An 18986-nucleotide genomic window follows, 5' to 3' on the forward strand; every position below is an offset into this window, starting at 1 on the left:
GCAAACATGGGGACGGATCTACAAATTGGTGAGCCACTGGCATGTAGATGATACTTAAAGCCAAGAGGTTAGGGGTGCCTGGGTGGCTCAGTCAGTTGAGCGTCCAACTCTTGGCTTCAGCCTTGATCTTACAGGTCCTGGGATCAAGGCCCATGTTGGGCTTTGCACTCAATGGGGAGTCTGCTTGAGATTCTCTCTCCCTCTCCCTTTGCCCCCCTCCCTGCACTCTCTTGTACTCTCTCTCTAAAATAAATAAAACTTTAAAAAAAATAATAAAGCCATGAGGCTAAATGAAATCATCAAAAGAGTCAGTACAGACAAAAAGAAGTGATAAAAGATGGAAGTCCTGCAAACTACAAGTTTATGAGACCAACATGAAGTAGAACTGGGAAAGGAGACTAACAGACGACTGAAAACACTGTGATGTAGGAGGAAAATCAAGCATGGTGCTGGGGAAGCCAAGTAAAGACAACGTGTCAAGGAGGAAGAAGTAACTAACTGTTAAATGCTCTGCTATGTCAAGTAAGATACAGACTGAGAACTGACCACTAGATTTACAATGTGGAAATTATCAGTGACCATGACAAAAGAGTTTCTCTAAAGTTTCAAGAAAAGAAATCTAGAAGTTTGTAGGGACTGTGAAGAGGGAATTTAAGTCTAGTTCAGTGACAACCACTGAGAGAAGTAAAAAGATAAGCAAACAGAAGATAGCGCCCATAAGATACCCATTCCAATATGATGTAACCAAAATAAAAACTGCCCTCTTCTCTAGATACAATTGCACAAAGTGTGTATCAGGTGCTTCCAACTTCTAATAACATAATTTAGGCTAAGAGAAGACTTGCTAATTCAGGAAAATTTCAAAATCTGTCTAAAAGGTATTCCATACCCTGAGCCAAATGAATCTAACTGCTTCAGTAGCTCTACTCTGGCCATTTCTGTATCTAAACCTTACCTAACCTCAGTACCTTCATCTCCTCTCTGAACCTCTCTGCTCATAGATTTACTCAGTCTTCTCAATTCCTAATGAATTCTGTTCTCTCCACCATTCCTCTAGCACTGAATTGTATCCCACTCAACAATTTTGTGTATAATTCATCACCAGTCTCAACTAGATATGTAAGTCCTGAGGCAAGATAGGTTCTTATTGTAAACTACATATTCCAGTCTTATCACATGCCTTGCACAGTTTCATGCACTATTAATGTAAGTATTTGGATTCATGGTAAATAAAGCAAGGGAAGAACAGTTAAAAAGAATGCCATATTCAACAAGTGGTGCTGGAATAAGCAGATATCCACATGCAAAAGAATCATACCATATACAAAAATTAACTCAAAATGGAATGAACAAATATAAGAGCCAAAACTATCAAATTCTTAGAAGAACAAGGGTGTATTCTCGACCCTGTATTGGACAATGGTTTCTTAGGTATGATATCAAATGCACAAGTAACAAAAATAAAATAGGTAGAGAGATAGATAGGTAGATAGATGGATAACTCCTTCACTCATTCAATTGGACTTTATCAAAAAAACTCTTGTGCTTCAAATACTACCAAGAAATTGAAAAGACAATCCAAAGAATGACAAAAACTGTTTGCAACTCATATGTCAAATAAGGGTCTAGTATCCAGAATGTACAAAAAACTGTTACAACCCAACAACACAACCCCATTTAAAACTGGGCAGGGGCGCCAGGGTGGCTCAGTCGGTTAAGTGTCCCACTCTTGATTTTGGCGCAGGTCATGATCTCAGGGTCCTGGGGTCAAGCCCCATGTTGGGCTCTGCGCTCAGCACAGAAGTCCATCTTCCTCTGCTCTTCCCTCTGCTCTTCCCCCTGCTCGCTCTCTCAAATAAATAAATATCTTAAAAAAATAAAAATGGACAAAGAATTTGAATAGACATTTTTTCCCCAAAGAGGATAAAACAAATAACCAAACACAGGACAAGATGTTCAACATCATTAGTCAAAAGAGAAAAAAATGCAAATCAAAACTACGAGGAGAAACTACTTCACACCCACTGGGATAGCTCTAATGAAAAAGATGGACAACAAAAAGAGCTGGGGAGGATATGGAGAATTTAGAACCCTCACACATTGCTGGTGGGATGTAAAATGGTGCAGTGGCTGAAGGAAACAATTTGACAGTTCCTCAGAAAGCTAAAGAGAATAACCATATGACACAGAAATTCCACTGCTAGGTACATACCTGAGAGAAATGAAAATATGTCCACACACAAATGTTCACAGCAGCATTATTCATAATAGCCAAAAAGTTGAAACAATCCAAATGTCCAAATGATGACTGGATAAATGTGGCATAGCCATATAATGGAATATTATTCAGCCATGAAAAGGAATGAAGCACTGACACATGCTACAACATAGACAAACCTTAAAAAAACTGTGTTGACTGAAATAAGCCAGTTACAAAAGGCCATATATTGTATGATTCATTTATATGAAATCTCCAAATCCATAGACAGAAGTAGATTCATGGGGGTCAGAGGCTGGCGAAGGGTAGAATGGAGAGTGACTGTTAGTAAGTATGAGGTGAATCATAATCACCAGCTTTTAGAGTATTCAGAGATGTGCAACCATAACCATTATCTAATCCTAGAACATTTTCATCACTCCCAAAGAAACCTCATACTCATGTATATGAAAGTGTTTACTTTGTTGTCTACTGACTGTAGAAACAAACATGCTAGAATGGATAGAACTTATGGCTTGCATTTTTAAGATTTTTAAAATTGAGAAATAGTTCACATACCATAGAAGTCACCCTTTTAAAGGGTGATTAAACAAAAGGTTAAAGAACAAAAAAGTGGACACCAAGCTGGAGGACAGAGGTCATCTGGAATTTACCAACTGAACTTCCACACCCCAACCTTAAAATTCACTGATATTTTCAAATCTCAGCAACTTAAATGTCTTAAGTTTGGCACTGCTATCATTTCTTTTTCCTTTACCATCTATAAGACCCTACACTTTTTGGTTTTCAAGTTTATAAAGGACAGATACTAGTAGTATAAGGTCAATTAATTAACGCTCAGAATTCTCAGTACACCCCAAGGAAAAATAATTTCTACAATGTATTCGGAAGTGTAAGAAACGTATAACGGAATAATCTGAAAGAGAACCCTGGGAAAGCCCTGTTCAAAGAGAAAGATTCCACTAATGCATTTTCAAATGGGTTTAGTGGAAAGCGGCCAAAGGTAAAAACAGGTTTAGAAATCACTGTAATAATCAAACTGAGACCAAATCTCTAAGTCCTAAAGGGAGAGTTCTAATGTTCTTCTGATTTCTCTGTCTGAAAACAAAACCTGCTTCTAGAAGAACATTTCTGTGAAAGAAATCTAAATGGATTCAGTTCCTAGAAATAAAGCTGGGGAATTACTAATAGCCATCTCTACCATAACTAAACTAGATGTGAGGTAAATGTCAGAATCCCAGTTGGCCACTGTGGTGATCACTTTTTACCCAGGATGAAGTCCTGTGCCAACTGTGTCTTTTTTCTTTCTTTCTTTCTTTTCTTCTTTTTTTTTTTTTTTTTTTTTTTAAGAGGGAGAGAGAGCAAAAAAGAGTGCAGGGGGGTGGGGAGAGAATCCCAAACAGGCTCCATGCCCAGCATGGAGCCCAACACAGGGCTGGATCTCACAACCTTGAGATCATGACTGAGATCATGACCTGAGTTGAAATTAAGAGTCTGAGTCACCCAGGTGCCGCCAACTGTGTCTTTCAATGCAATAACCTCCCTGAACTCCTGGCCCATACATAAGCATGAAAGAAATAGTTCTTAGGCAGTGTTCATCACTTACAGTGACCAAATGTACTTTTCTTTTCTTTAAAGATTATTTACTGATTTATTTATTTAAGAGTGAGAAGGCATGAGTGAGAGAGAGCACAAGCCAGGGGAAGAGGCAGAGGGAGTGGGAGAGGGAGAAGCAGACTCCCTGCTGAGCAGGGAGCCCAATGGGGACTCAATCCCAGGACCCTGGGATCATGACCTGAGTCAAAGGCAAACACTTAATCGACTGAGCCACCCAGGTGCCCCAAAGATTGTTGTGTTTTGTTTTGTTTTTTAAGAGTAGTTTTAGGTTTACAACAAAATTGTGTGAGGTACAGAGATTCCCCATATACCTGAGAAAGTGATATCTCAGCAAAGACTTGAAAGAAATGAGGGAACCAGCCATGGGGCTACTGTGGGGATGAAGGGTAGCAGAATTTGCCACCCCAAAATATGCTTCTTTGGCATAAGGATTATTTTGAGCATGTTACTGTGAGAAACAGCAGATACAGGAAAAGTTCTAAAAACAGAGAAGTCACCCTTTTGTAAGGGAAATTACATTTATGAGGGAAATCTCCATTAGTAAGAGTGTCTCTCTCTCTCTACACCAGGAAGAGAAGAATGGCTCTAAATCATATGAAACTTATCAGTGAAAAAGGTTCAGACTTATATCTGCACAACAAACCTTACTTTTGTTTACTATGCTTTTCCCGATAAACTGGCCTCCCCACCCCATTATCAATATCACCCACCAGAATGGTACATTTTTTCTTTTTTTTAAACCAAGGATGAACCTACACTGACACATCATTGTCACCCAAAGTCCATAGTTACCTGAGGGTTCACCCTTGGTGTTGCACCCATAGATTCTGACAAATGTATAACAGCATATATCCATCGCTATAGTATCATAGAGAGTATTTTCACTGCCCTAAAAAGCCTCTGTGCTTTGCCTATTCATCTTTCTCCTCCACCCCACCCCTGGCAACCACTGATCCTTTTGTCTCCAGTTTTGCCTTCCTCAGAATGCTGGATAGTTGGAATCATATAGCATGTAGCATTTTCAGATTGGCTTCTTTCATCTGAGTTAACTCCTAAACCATTTTTTAGAGAGCCCAGCTAAGACTTCAAGCTCTGCCCTTGGGCTTCACTGCCTAGCCATTTCAGGATTTATGTCCATTAGTTTCAAAGAAACAACAAATTGTTTGTTTCCATACCATCCTGTACTTCTCTATCAGAGTCTCACACTTCACTGTAAATATCTGTGTATCACCCTCATGAAATTACTTGAAGACAGGAAATATGATTGTTTAATCTTCGGTGTTTAGCTTCACGCCCAGGGTGGGGCTTGAATTCACGACCCCCAGATCGAGAGTCACATGCTCTACTGACTGAGCCAGCCAAGGGCCCCTAGTAAATTACATGTTCTTCTTTTCAAGCCCAGCACTGGAGACTCTGGCACTGCCAACACACTGAACCAATACCCTCTGAACTGCCAGCAGTTTCACACTCCAGCAGCTCACTGACCTTCTACTCCCTTCCAGGGTATTTAGTGTGTACTATGCAAAGCACTATGGCCTAAATTTTCCAAATACCAAATAAATAACACACGTGCACACGCACACACACACACTAAGGTCCAAATAAAACACACTCATTGAACAGAGTCCCCCCAGTTGTAAGTTCCTTCCCTTTTCCAAGTAATGACCATTCCCTCGCCTCAAAAATTTTAAATATGTAGGTAAAGACTTGGGAAAAAAATTAACAGGTTTGTGTTTTGAGCCACAGTTTCTGTGTTTGTAAAAGAAAACTATGCTAAGGTGTGTCAAAAAAATGAAATACATTTCAACTTTCATACATAACGTGTTCCTGTAAAATTATACCCCAAGTCAGAATGTAGCAAGGTAGAACAAACTTACACAATAAAAGGGGTGCCCAATTCCCACACAGGGAAAAATTACAAAATTCCTAATTATACCTTGGTTTTATAAATAACATTTCAATACAGTTCTATCATTTATTTGTTCAATTATTTTCCTTCATAATCACATGGCTTAAAAAAACCATATGTCCAATTATGGGACAAGATTTACTTATCATTTTGGCTCATCTAACACAATCAAGACAAAGAAATTAAGACTGAAAACTATATTCCCATCCCTACTCAGTGTTCGCATTTGCAATTTTGTTTGCCACTTATATTTAGGATATCAGAAGGGAAGAAACCCCTCAAATAATTGTACACACTATTAAAGAAAGATAATATTGCTCAAACTAAACAGCTAGTTGGCAGGCAGCACTATAATGGTTTAGCTTGATATATCTGCTCATGGACAGATAATCAAAAGTTGTAATCTGGCCTGTAAAAGGCAGTTTAAAGGTGTCAATTACACCATGAAGTACATGCTGCCTAAGAGTCAAACACATGAGAGATGAGAACCCCTATAATTAAGAGCACTCTATAAAAAATGGTGAGGTACAACACAGAAAGGTGATTACTATGATGATTATTATTCAGACGTCCAAAATGGCTGAAAACACCACCACCTAGGACTAGAATATTTTGGTAGAAGCAAATAGTAGCATTCCCCAGAAATCACTAAGACCTGACTTAACAATCTTATGAATATCACGGAGACAGAAAACATTTTAAATATCCAATATGTGTAAATATTACACATATTGCATTTGAGCTCTTTTGCATTATTAAAAGTTAACTCCACTTCATAAAATGGACAGAGATTTTAAATTTGGAATTAAGTGGAAAACAAAATGGCACACAAGTTTTGATGTGAAGGCAAAAAAATCCATTTAGTAAACATCCTAACTATACGTATCTAAATGAAAACCGGGACCACAAAGAGCTATATTCCAGAATTCATTCTAGATTAATTCCTAAAAAAAAAGTTAAAATAGAAAAAGTCAAAAGAAGGCTGTAAGGGGAAAAAATTCTACATTATCCCACTCCTTTTAAGGGGGGGAGGGGTAGAGGGAGAGAGAGAATCTTAAGCAGGCTCCCTGCTCCCCCCACCACCCCCCGACACCAGACACAGGGATTGATCTCACCACGCTGAGATCAGGACCTGAGCTGAAATCAAGAGTTGGGACACTTAACCAACTGAGCCACCCTGGCTCCCTCATACTGCTCTTATTTTTTTAAAGTCTTAATATCTTAAACAAAATGATACTAGACAAAGACAAAACGGGGAAAAAAGACTAAAGTCAAAAGGAAGGTAGAACCATGACACTCAGAGTCAATTTACTGAGTGCCGAATGCCTCTGTCAGCAGTGTTCAGGGTACAGATCAAGTATTTTAGACAGATTAAGAAATTTAGGATGGGAATAAAAGGAGACAAAGAATAAAAGGGTCTAAGATTGATTCTAAAGAAGTCACTGGCAAGGTGAACATGGAAAAGATCGCAAAATATTAAAACAGAAAAACCTGAAACTTGAAAAGGTAAGGTTCGTATTAAAAAAATAATAATAAAAGGACTTTCATAATGTGAGTAACAAACTAAATCGTGGCCTATTGGCGTTTGGGGCTTCTGATCAGCTACCTCAGCACCTAGAACACAGCAGCCGCTCAACACTCAGAGGAAGAAAAACGCACAAAGAGAACACACTCATTTTTTTTCTACGGGCAGTACACACTGAAAACAAAACAAACTTTTTTCAGTATATTAATAGGTGGCAAATCTACAAAGCACAGTATTTTTGGGGTCAACCCCTGACCTTCCAGAACAGAACACAGATTCAGATAGGTGTGTTCTGATCCAGTGCACCAAATCACAGCCTGGTGTGCTGCAAAACCAACCATAAGGGGGAAAAAGAAAAAAGAAAAAAAAAAGAAAGTTTATATTTAAAAGCTAAATTACATGGTATAGACTAATAGTGCGCCTAGAGCAGAGAGCTAGACCAAAATGACTAGCAAAGGGAAGAAAGAGAAGGCTTCAAAAATACATGATGAGGCAAGAACTGAGGGAGATGAAGAAGAAAAGAGGACACAAAGCACCAGTTTTCAAATGTCTGCTAGACAGTCCTACTTGGAGAGCCTAGTCATTCCCTTCAAATTCAAAATAGAGAATTAATCTCTAGCTATCTCCTTCTATACCTCTGAAATGAATGGCTGAAACAGATAAGGTTTCTTGTAGTCTTTAAATGTAAATTTCATACTTAAAAATCAAACTCAAATTTCTATCTCATAAACTTATTTTCTTCCTGGTTCCATAACTGTCTTACCTGTCACTCATGCTCAAACCTTAGATTAAGCTTTGATTTTTCTGACCCTTCTCTCCCATCCTGCCAGACTACATCCACACAACAACTCCTGGTAATTCCTTCCCTCAGGAGATGCCATGCATGGGTCCCTGTACATCTCTACCACCACTACCCAAAGACAGGTCCCTCTTTCATCAGGTCTAAGTTGACACTTAACTAGTCCTCTTGCCTCTAGCCAAACTGCACTCCCAACTCCAATCAACGTAAATGTTGCTAACTGGTCTCAATATAATGTCCCTGTCCAGTCCCTGTTCAAAATGTACTCCCCATCCAAGTCATTCAACATTTTCCCAGTCTACTTTTTCCCTGGTATGTGTGACTCTATAAACCCTGATTCTGATTTAATTTTAATTCTTCTATTTCTCCCTGCTCTGGTCCTTCCCTGTTCCCAGAATGCCTCTTGTTCTCTCACTCCTCTGTACCTTTGTTCTTGCCAACCACCACTTCTGGTGCCCCATCCTATCTTCCTACTGTCCACATTCAATCTCTGTTACTGAAACTTGACAGGTTAGAGGACTCTGTCTCAAATCCCACCCCTTCTTGCCTGTACTACTCAGTCAGCATTGGCCTATGTACATGGCCTTGCATTACTGGGCACAGTTGGTTAAAAACACACCAGTGTCATCTCCCTAACTAGACAGAAAGTTCTTAGAGCATGAGAACGATTGCTTGCCCTTTGTTAACTCCAAGATTTAGCCCAGTTCTTCATTTAATTGGCAATTAATAACTACTGACCAGGTGCTCTGAAGTTCAATTGAAATAACCCACACACATAGCCAGCAGTTCTTTCTAAGGGCTTTTTCTCTTTCTCTGATCTGCTAGTATTTATACCAACCAGAAGTACTGCTATTTATACTGTGTCATGGCCATGGTTTTTTCCCCTCTCAAATGTAAAAGTCTGGTCTCATTATCCAACTAAAGTTCCTTGAAGACTGCATCTTACACCTTTTGAATATTCCTTATGGAATATTCAGTTAGGCAGACTACTGGGCACAGAACGGTAGCTAACATACACCAGTATAAAAGATACCTAATAGTCAAAGTGTCTCCATAGTGCTTAACACTGCTTAAAGGCACAGACCTTAAAAAAAATAAAAACAAAAAAGGCAGACATTAAAAATAACAAATATACCTTGTTTTCAGATTTTAAAGCCAGTTTACATCTACTACCTATTTAATTCTCCTAACTCTGTGATATAAGTTACCGGTTTATTAAAGAGGAAATAGGTTAAGCAAGATTAGAGAACCAGTAAAGTGGCAGAGCAAGGACTCAAACTCAGATCTCCTAAGCTCAAGGACAAAATTTTGTGGTCTACTCTCCAAGTGGCAGACTCATCTTATCTCCCTAACTAGCCTCCAAGTTCCTGGAGGTCCAAAGCCATATATAATGTTTCTTTTAAGTCACTCCTTATCTCCTCCTGAATACCTTCATATAATCAATAATGAGATATTAAATCTAGATGGATCCCACAGATACAGCAAACTCATCAAAGATAACACACAGCCAGGTGCTATACCTCAAAATGAGAAGAAAGTATTCAGGCTCAATCTTAAGTGTTATAGACTTCGCAGTATAGCCTTATGGACTCTGAGAACAATGTTCCCTAAGAACCATTCTGAGCTGAGCCATACATCACTGAACCCAAATAAGGTGAAAGTATATTTCTAAAAGTCTCAAGTCCTGCTGGAGATTCTAGTCTCTGTTCTTTGAGGGATTAGACTACACCTAATCTAAGAGGAAGGCCAGACATTTCTACCATTCTTCTACAAACTCTTGAAGCTTTCAAAAAAATGCCGAGTTTAGAGAGCATCACGTCCCTGGTATCTATCAACTTCTAGGGATTACACGGAGCACCATGGGGCTCCAATACATAGCTCAGGACTAGAGCCTTCTATAATTCTCCCCTATAGCGCATTTTGGGGTTATTTTCAAAGATTTTACCGATGAAAAAGCAGGGACCCAAATAAAAACAAATCAGTTTTAAGGTCCTAAGTGAATAGTTTACCAAAACACCATTTTCACTATCCTAATGACTAAGAGACAAAGATATGGAAAGAATGGAAATTTCTAGTATCGTATCACAGAAGTGTTGGCAAGTTTCTCCCTTACCAATGTTATTATCCAGAATTAGAAACTACTTAAAAGATAAAATAACCTTAGTAAAATGATTTTACTATGCCAAGCATACAAGCAATTTCAAGTAAGTTCCCAAAGGTAACATGAACCAAATTCTTTTTTTTTTTTTTTTTAGTCTACAAATTAAGTTGCACCAGCAACTCAGTATTTGAATTGTATGAACATTATATTTCGGAGGGAAGGCAAAAACTAAGAAATAAAGGTTGGGCTAGTCAAGAAAACACCTCAAAGAACACTGTTATTGGTGTAACTGGCAGCTGCTCAACTATAATAGACATCTATCACTTTCATCTGGGTACAAGTTTTCCTTTCTAGAACTCTTTCTTCTCTATGATCACATGGCTGTACATCTCCTGACATGGTAGTCCCAAGGGAGCCAATGGACTCCATGCCCTGGCCCCAGTTATTGATTCAGAGAGAGGGTTAGACCCAAACCAAGACAGCATGGAATACTCCCTGGTAATTTTATGTTTGAAAATGCAGAAAAAAAAGGCATGTTCCTGTCTTTGGGATCACTAGCAATATAAGAATGATATGAACTCCACTGACCATCTTTACCTCCATGTGGAGAAAGCTCCTCTGAGAATGAAGCCAACCATGGAAACCACAGTTGAGGGAGGAAGAGAAAAAGATCAATCCTTATGACATCCTCTCTGCTTCTGGAGCCAGCTGGCTTTAACCTCAGCCTATTTAGTTATGAGTCAACAAAGTCCATTTTAATTAAAACTATTCTGCCACCTGCAATCAAAAGAATCCTGAACAGATTCTAGTCTGAATGAATAAGGTGCCAAATAAAGAATTATCTCCTAAAAGAACCCGGAAAGGAATGGCTGACAAAATTAAATCAGCTTCCAAACCTTAACTGGAAATGCCCACATTAACCTGTTATTCTCACCGTCTAAAACAGCCCAAGTAGCTTGCTAACTGGTCTATTCTTCTCTTAGAGTATTTGAACAATGACTACCGTTATCCACCCAAACTTTCTGGCCTACTTACCTGCTACTTTCCAGACTAGATGTTAAAAGTAGGTATCAAATTTTATCCAATTAAAAATTTAAAGTCCTTCCTCTCTCTAAAACTAATGGTGTACTATACAGCAGCTAATGTAATTAATAAATAAATAAATAAATAAATAAATAAATAAAATCCTTCTCTCTCCCAATAGTGTCTTGTTAATATTTAGCAAAAAGTTTCATTGACAACTGAGAGACCAGATACTGTAGCCTACTTCAAGTACACCAAACAAAAAGGCTGAATAAGCAAACCACCTGTCTACCAAACCCTGATCCTTTAATATTCATTCAACATAATATATTCAACCCTGGGAGGCTCTGAAAAGCACAGGGATTTATATGTATAAGTAAGCATACTTTTCAGTAAGTATATATAATATATACAACTCAAATTCTAGAATGAAGAGTTATCCATACCATATGACCCTGAATCTCTGTTTTCTGTCTACTGATAAAAACCATACCACAGAAATTAGTTTAAAACGTGGCCACAGTTTGCTTTCTCTTCCATGCTTAATTGCCTATTTACCTTCTCATTTGTTACCTTCAAGTTTTAAAAACTGGAAGCAGTTCTGCAACCAGTAACTAAATTCTCTTTGGTTCACCAAAGAAAGAAAGACGGAGGATTATGCTTTAAATGAGTTTTAACTACTGGAGTCAGACCACATACGCGCACAAAAAAAGGAGTTTTAGAAGCTAATATACGTGTTGACCACTTCTACAAATTGTCTTTACCAACTTGTAAATTGCAATAACACTAAGCCTAAATCACAGTAAGTAGAACTACATGTCCAATGCCTCAAAGTAAAAATGAACAGTGACAAATTATTATTTCCCTGATTTTTCTTAAAAATTTTTCTGGAAGCTAGCATCTTTGTGAAGTGGGCAACTAGGTGGCCCACAAATAAGAGTAGGAGGGAGACTTCTTACTGGGTATCCTTTTTTTATCATTTGAATTTATACCATATGAACAAATTATCTACTCAAAACAAATAAAATTTAAATTTAGAAAATTCATTTTAAAAAAAGTCACTGAGAATCATTTTCAGAAACTATAATACAACTCCCTATAATAGCCTAAAAATATTTTTTTTAAAGTAGGCTCCATACCAAGCATGGGCATTGAACTCACCATCCTGAGATCAAGACCTGAGCTTGATCAAGAGTTGGACACTTAACTGACTGAACCACCCAGGTGCCCCTAGCCTATAAATAACTTTTAAACAAACTGCATACCCTTGACTCTTAACAAAGATTGTAACTTTCCCAGTACACGTCAAACATGTCATAAATGCTACCCTATTGTTTCAGTCTAATCTCCATTTACCAAATGTGAAATTAGAATATCAGCAATACGTGATATATAGTTCTTTTCTGTTCTTCCACCAAAGAAGTGCTAATGGGAAACAAAATATATTCGCCAATAGAGGGAAAAAAAAAGCTAAAAAGCATATAAACAACCACAAGTCAAATCACCAACATTTATCCATACTATCTGCCTGTTAATTGAGGACTGTCCAAAGTGTGGTTCCCACACCACTGATATGAATAGTGATTTTAGCTGTATGTGAAATAATATTTTAATAGTTATGAATGTGCTTTTAATAGTTTATTATATCTGATACACCAAACCTATGATTTCACAAATATCAGTGCCTACAGTGCCTTTCACTTCCACTTAAGAGAAATCATGAATCCATCTGAAAAATAAGAGTGCACATTTGTTAGTGAAGTTTGAGAAGCACTAGCGCATTACCCAAATTAGATCAAGGGCACACTAGGAATGATCACCAAACAGCATCAACCATACAGAAAATTAGACCAAACTTCATGTGCACAGAGAAACTCACTGAAAAGCTGGTACAACTAAATGACAGTGCTCTCCTCTTTCCCAAGAGGAGGAAATTAAGTGAACCTGAAATTTAATCAAAGTAACTAAGGGTAAGACTCAGAGTTTGGTACAATCCTTGAACTTCTGGCAAATTAAGCTTAAAAATGGTAGACATTGGGGAGAGTATGTGCTATGGTGAGTGCCGTGAATTGTTTAAGACTGTTGAATCACAGTCCTGTACCTCTGAAACAAATAATACATTATATGCTAAAAAAAAAAAGAAGATAGTAGGAAGGGAAAAATGAAGGGAGGGAATCGGAGGGGGAGATGAACCATGAGAGACTATGGACTCTGAAAAACAAACTGAGGGTTCTAGAGGGGAGGGGGGTGGGAGGATGGGTTAGCCTGGTGATGGGTATTAAAGAGGGCATGTTCTGCATGGAGCACTGGGTGTTATACGCAAACAATTAATCATGGAACACTACATCAAAAACTAATGATGTAATGTATGGTGATTAACATAATAAAATTTTAAAAAAAGGTATTCCTTTCCCAGCCCAAACACCTCAGCACAGACCTTTCATTTGCTGTGAACAGTCATCTCTAATCCCTTTTACCTCAGATACCTCACTCAGCAGGCTCTGGATCACTCTCCCATCCATCATCCAACCTACCACCCTAAGGTTTCCCAGGCAGTTCTTGGACCTAAAGAAAGCCTTTCAGTCAGTCTCCAGAAGACGAATGAATCAGGCTTCAACAGAACTTCTTTTTAGTATTCTCTGTGATTCTTTACTGCCCCTTCACTCTTCTGTTACCATTATGCTGCCCCTCAACCACCAAAACTCCATGGCCGGCTGTGACCTAGTCAAAGCCCGCACATATCAATCGGGGCCCCTTCGGTCAGAGCCTTCTACACTGAAAGTACTCCTCTGCCTTAGGCCTCACGCCCATTAAAAAAATAAATTAACTTTAAAAAAAGATTTTCCTTTTCCCAGGCTGGAATTGGTTAGAGGTGGATTAAATGGCAAAGTACCAACTAATCCACCAGGTGTAAGTGACCATCCACATCACCTTTATTCTCCCAAAGGTATGTGAATTAAGAAAAATGCATTTTAAATGAAATAACTAGGTAAAGTTTATATGAAAGAATTTCAGGCTATACAGAGGCAATTTAGAGCCAATGAAAGAAATGTTAGGGCTCACTACAGGACTACTTCCAAGCCAGCTGCCAGGCTAGCCCCCTTTGGGCAGTTTTACAATCTGGAATAAAAGTGGTGAGAGTGGATATGGGTTGTCAATGGGCTTACTAATCTTCATTTACGTATGATGTTTCCACCACAAACTATTCTAACTGTCCTCATTTAGTATAATTGTTCGCTCACTTTAGAACAAAGATATTTAAACATAAGAAAATGTGAATCATCCTCAAAAACTGAACTGATCCCCTGACCCTAGCTAAAAAGACACTTCTGAATCAGGCAGTTACTCACCATCAGTATGATGCCATGTTGGGGGATCTATACAGTTCCCAAGATTCTACTTTATTCACATCACATTCTTACAAGAATATTACCACAAATATCCCCAGAGAATGAGATCCAAAGCCCTGACAGATGGTCTCAGTTGGAGCCCCTCTCTCAAGTCACAGGAGCCCACAAGATCAACTGCCCAAACAAGTACATTCAAACTTGAAAATGGAGTTCCAAACTCAGATTTCAGTAGACATAACTTTAGGAAGGGTATATTTAAGATACAAATGTAATACCCACCACATCACTGGCAGAGAACATTAGAAATTATCTGCTTTGAAAATCACCATAACCAAGATACCAAAGCATGATGTTTGCTTCCACACATAATACCATTAGAAAAAAGAGTTTACTTTGGAAACTAGACCTGGCACTTGCGGTATTTATTTTTCTTTCATGTTTCATAACTGCCTTTAGTCACTTAATCCTATTATTAAAGAATTAAAGAAAATCAAAGAAATACCAATATCAAACTGCAATTTGATAGACAAGAAGATAAAAAATAGGAGGCTGAGAAAGGAACACATGCAATTCACCAAGTCAGACCATTTGAATAGCATGGCATTATCTGTGGCTAATACCCTCACACCATATATTCCTTGCAAAGTTCCCCAATACCAAGCAAAAAGAATTTGTCTAAAGCAAACGTGCTTCAGCAATTTCTGGCAATTATTTTATCCATCTGAGATGGGCCCCAAATTCCCTAAAACAAGGTTTGCAATCACACTTCCCCCATCAACTAATACCCCCCTCTCTCTTATAGGAAGGTATTTTACTTTCCATCTTCTCTCTCAAATTTTGCCTACCCAACCCCTCAATCTCTGACCTGGTCCCTAAAAAGGAAATGCTCCTTCCACCTCTCCAAGTCTAGACCCTTCACTCATTCTTTCCCTTTCAGCCTTGAACAAGACATAGATTTCCTGGAACGGATGGGCAGGTGGGCAGGCAGACAGAGACAGAGGGACACAGACACACACACCTCCCACCCTTGTACTTAAACAGCCTTGGGCCTCCTTACACTTCAGTTTGCATATTTTTCTTAATCCCCACTAATCTAGTTTATTTTAACTCTATGAAGCTGCAAGCAGACGGTCACTGACTCCCAACAGCCAAATACCAGCTGACCAACTTCTCTTTTTTCTAAGCTCCTGCCTTTTCTGTTTCTGCTGGCTCCTCCATGGGCCTCCACTCTCCAAGAGGAGTTCAAGGTGTGGTTAGACCCTACAGTTTTTCTTCCCTGCAGCCTACATCATCTCCTTCACTCTCCTCAGTAGAAATGATACTAGGAAACCATCTGAGACCTTACTTTTCCCAATTCTAACTGCATCTTTAGCCAACAGTGCACATAAGCCCTTGGCTCTGTCTTCATCAGCCCTTCAGCTTTATCCCGCATATCGAAAAACCAAATTCACCAGAGCCTTCCCAGGATTCCCACCCAACTCCACCTCCACTTCCCCTTCACAAGCAGCCATCTGGATCTGTTTATTTTTCCATATTAATATTCTAACTCCTTTTCCCATATGGTTGCAGGCTTGCTTCTTCCCCGGAGTTCAGAAGTGACTGCCATGTTCAGAATAAGATGTTTTAAGACTCCCTTATCACGGGCTAGCAGTTACTCCCCACTGAAAGGAGTCTGGAAAGAAAGGTGGAGGAGGGGAGAAGCTCAGATGGCGCCACTGCCTTCACCTCACCTGCCCAAGTATCCGCATTTCACCTCAGCTACCAAACTTTCCTTTCCATAAACTGCTGTTCAGCCTAGGGATTGAGAAGACTCCCTCAAACTCTTGAATGAATCCATTAAATAAAGTCCTTTCTTTCTTGACCGGAAGGAATCACCACTATGAATATATTAGTCTAAGGATACCAGACCTTAACCTGTTATTAAAAAAACAAAACCAAGACCCCTCCCAACCAGCTTCCACAAGTTAACTTCAGCAAAGTATCTGCCCCCAGGTCCTAGGGCAAAAATGAAATAATCTAGGTAAAACACCTACTATAGAAAAGCTGTCTTCTGAAAGGAAAACAAGTAAAAACTTGGCCAGGTAAGGCAAGTAACTATTTGTGCCACAATTTGCGTCAGGAAAGTTGCCTGTTCTTCCTCAGGCTGCACTAGGAGAGCTGAACAATTTGAGCTCGTTTCCTAGGAATCGTCTGTGCTGCTGCGGCGTTGAAGAAGAGCTGCTTCCACACAGCAGGCAAATCGTGAAGTTGCAGCAGCGGCTGTTCTGCTAACCCACAGCTAAGAATAACACTCGACTTTCTAATTTAAAAAAAAGAACAGAAAGAAGAAAAAAGAAAGACAGACTTGGAAAGTAAGTCCCCGGAACAAAGATCTGGGGCAGGAGAGGAAGAAGGGGCTTCCTGCACTGACCCTCTTATCACCCAGACCCTCGGTCCAACGCAATCAGCGCACTTTCAGCCCGCAGGGACCAGAAAGCACGGGGTCGGGCGGGGGCGAGGGGCGCCCACCCCGGGACGGCGACAGTTTGCAGGTGCCACGGACCGGCCCCCACACAGGTTTAACCCGGCTGGAACCCGTGGTTCCGGGCTGGGTTTCCGGGTGGATCGCGCTCACTCTTAAATGACAACGAAGTCGGGGCAGGTTCGAGGCAAATCGCGAGGAATAAAAGTCACAGGGGGCTGGGGTGGGTGGGGGAGGCGCGGGGACACCCCTCCTGGCCCGCCGTGGCCCAACGGGCCGGGCCCTGCACCACGCGCCCACCCGGGCCGCCCTACCGTGGCTCTGCAGGATCTCGTGCTTGAGGCCGCCCGTATAGTCGATGAGCTCCTCCAGGCCGCGCTCGCACAGCTGCCCGTAGCCCGAGAACTTGTGCAGCACCTTCTCCAGCTCGCGCTCCACCGTCACGCACTGATCCATCCCGGAGGCGGCGGCGGCGGCGGCGCTCGACTCCCTGGCGCCCGGGTGTCCGCAGCCGTTCGGCCCGGGCCCGGCCGAGGCCGCGTCCTGCTCCTCGTCCCCCAGGCGGGCGGCGCGGGCGGCTGAGGCGGCCGAGACAGCGGGCGCGCTAGCCGCGGCGCCGGGGGAGCCCCGCGCAGCCCGTGCCCGCCTGCCCCATGGCCCCCCGGTCCCCGGATACTCGCTGCCGCTCCCGCTCGCTCTCCCCACCCGGTCTCGCGCCCCTGGTCCTCACTCGCCGCGTTCGGCTGCCCGCGGCGGCGCCGCCGATTGTTTTTGTTTTCACGGGAACCGACCGATGACCTGGTTCTCCCGGGCGGCACCAAGCGCCGCCGACCCGAGGGGGGGGCAGCCACCCCAGCCAGGGAAAGAGGCGGCGCGGGCCGTACCAAGCGCACCCTCGAGGGGGAGCAGCCTGGCGAACGCGGGCGGAGGAACGCGACGAGCGTCCGCTCGCGCCGCCGCTCTAAAGGTGTGGGCAGTACCACGCGGGAAGCGTGCAAGACAGAGGGCGAGGGTGGAGCAAGAACCCAATTGGTCCGAGGAGCTGAATAGGGAACTTCGGAGACAGCCTCGGCGCTCGGAGAGCGCTACAACTACGCTCCCCGTAAACAAGAGGGTGGAAACCGTCCCTAACCACTCCGCCCAGAAACGGGGAAAAAGAACCAATGGGCGCGGGGAATACGTAAGGAACAAACGTTCTCCAATCCCTGACCGAGGCGTAAACCTTCAGCCAATGGGAGTCTAGGGGCCAAACCAATAGTCTCGCTGTTGGAGGGGGTGACTTAGAGTGCATAGTGGGAAGCAAGTTATTTCTGGGAAGCCATGAGGGAAAACAAGGCAGAGACTAAAAGGTCTGTTTTCTATAGGAGTTCGCTCTGGTCATAATTTATGTCATCTCCCCATTACTCTTAGGGCTACTGTCATTCCGAAGTTTTGGAAGACGGACTTGCCGCCCCGGACGAAAAACCAAGCCCGGCGGGGCGGGGCGGGTAGTGTGGCCGGCGGAGGTCGCTGACGAGAATTCCTGGCGGGGGCGATGCTGGAGGGGGGAGAGGAGGGCTGCTCGGTAGCCGCGCAGGGGCCGGCGCGGGGAAGAGCCCCGCGCGGCGGTCGGTGCTGCTGGGACGTTGGTGCCGCGAGGAGGTCACACTCCCCACCCTCCGCGGGGCTCAGCTCCTTGGCTCCGGGGCTCGGAACCACTCTCGACAGGTAGCTCCTCTCTGCGCCGTGTGCGGGTAGCATCAAGCAATGGAAAGCCGCGTGGGAGAGCGGCACAGCCTACCCCCTGCTTTCGGGCGCCTTACTCCATTGATACTTGAGTTACCTCCTTTGCGTAAATTCTTCCCGGACTGCCGTGGTGCCTCCAACCTTGGCCCGTGTCCCCTTGTTCACTAAGCTTCAGTTGCGCTGTTAGCTTTCCTCCAAAAGCCACATTAGTAATTGCCTCACGGCCTCTGCACTTAGCTTTTTTTCGTTAGCCTGGAA

At 41.9% G+C, this 18986-nt stretch overlaps 1 protein-coding gene and 2 long non-coding RNA genes across 7 annotated transcripts in view; 2 read left to right on the forward strand and 1 right to left on the reverse strand.

Annotated features, from left to right (window-relative positions):
- The window catches only part of LOC141373589 (uncharacterized), a 34367-nt gene extending 18156 nt beyond the window's left edge, over positions 1-16211 (forward strand). Inside the window, exon 3 of the long non-coding RNA XR_012379746.1 lies at positions 16112-16211. This is a non-coding gene — a long non-coding RNA (uncharacterized lncRNA). The remainder of the gene's footprint in view (positions 1-16111) is intronic.
- Positions 1-17964, reverse strand: part of RMND5A (required for meiotic nuclear division 5 homolog A) — a 59072-nt gene extending 41108 nt beyond the window's left edge. For all 3 annotated transcript variants that reach the window (XM_025868240.2, XM_025868239.2, XM_025868238.2), the window contains exon 1: positions 17318-17964. In XM_025868240.2, the coding sequence (XP_025724025.1) occupies positions 17318-17459 (142 nt within the window). In that variant the 5' untranslated portion in view covers positions 17460-17964. The remainder of the gene's footprint in view (positions 1-17317) is intronic.
- Positions 17965-18378: 414 nt separating this feature from the next.
- LOC141373591 (uncharacterized) overlaps positions 18379-18986 on the forward strand; it is a 91430-nt gene continuing 90822 nt past the window's right edge. For 2 of the 3 annotated variants that reach the window (XR_012379748.1, XR_012379749.1), the window contains exon 1: positions 18380-18710. This is a non-coding gene — a long non-coding RNA (uncharacterized lncRNA). Of the gene's footprint in view, positions 18711-18986 lie in introns of all 3 variants that reach the window. The other variant, XR_012379750.1, reaches the window with a different exon arrangement.

This window comes from Callorhinus ursinus, unplaced genomic scaffold (assembly GCF_003265705.2).
Source record: "Callorhinus ursinus isolate GAN/ISIS: 27379988/994484 unplaced genomic scaffold, GSC_fseal_2.0 scaffold10, whole genome shotgun sequence".
In the NCBI taxonomy this organism is placed as follows: domain Eukaryota; kingdom Metazoa; phylum Chordata; class Mammalia; order Carnivora; family Otariidae; genus Callorhinus; species Callorhinus ursinus.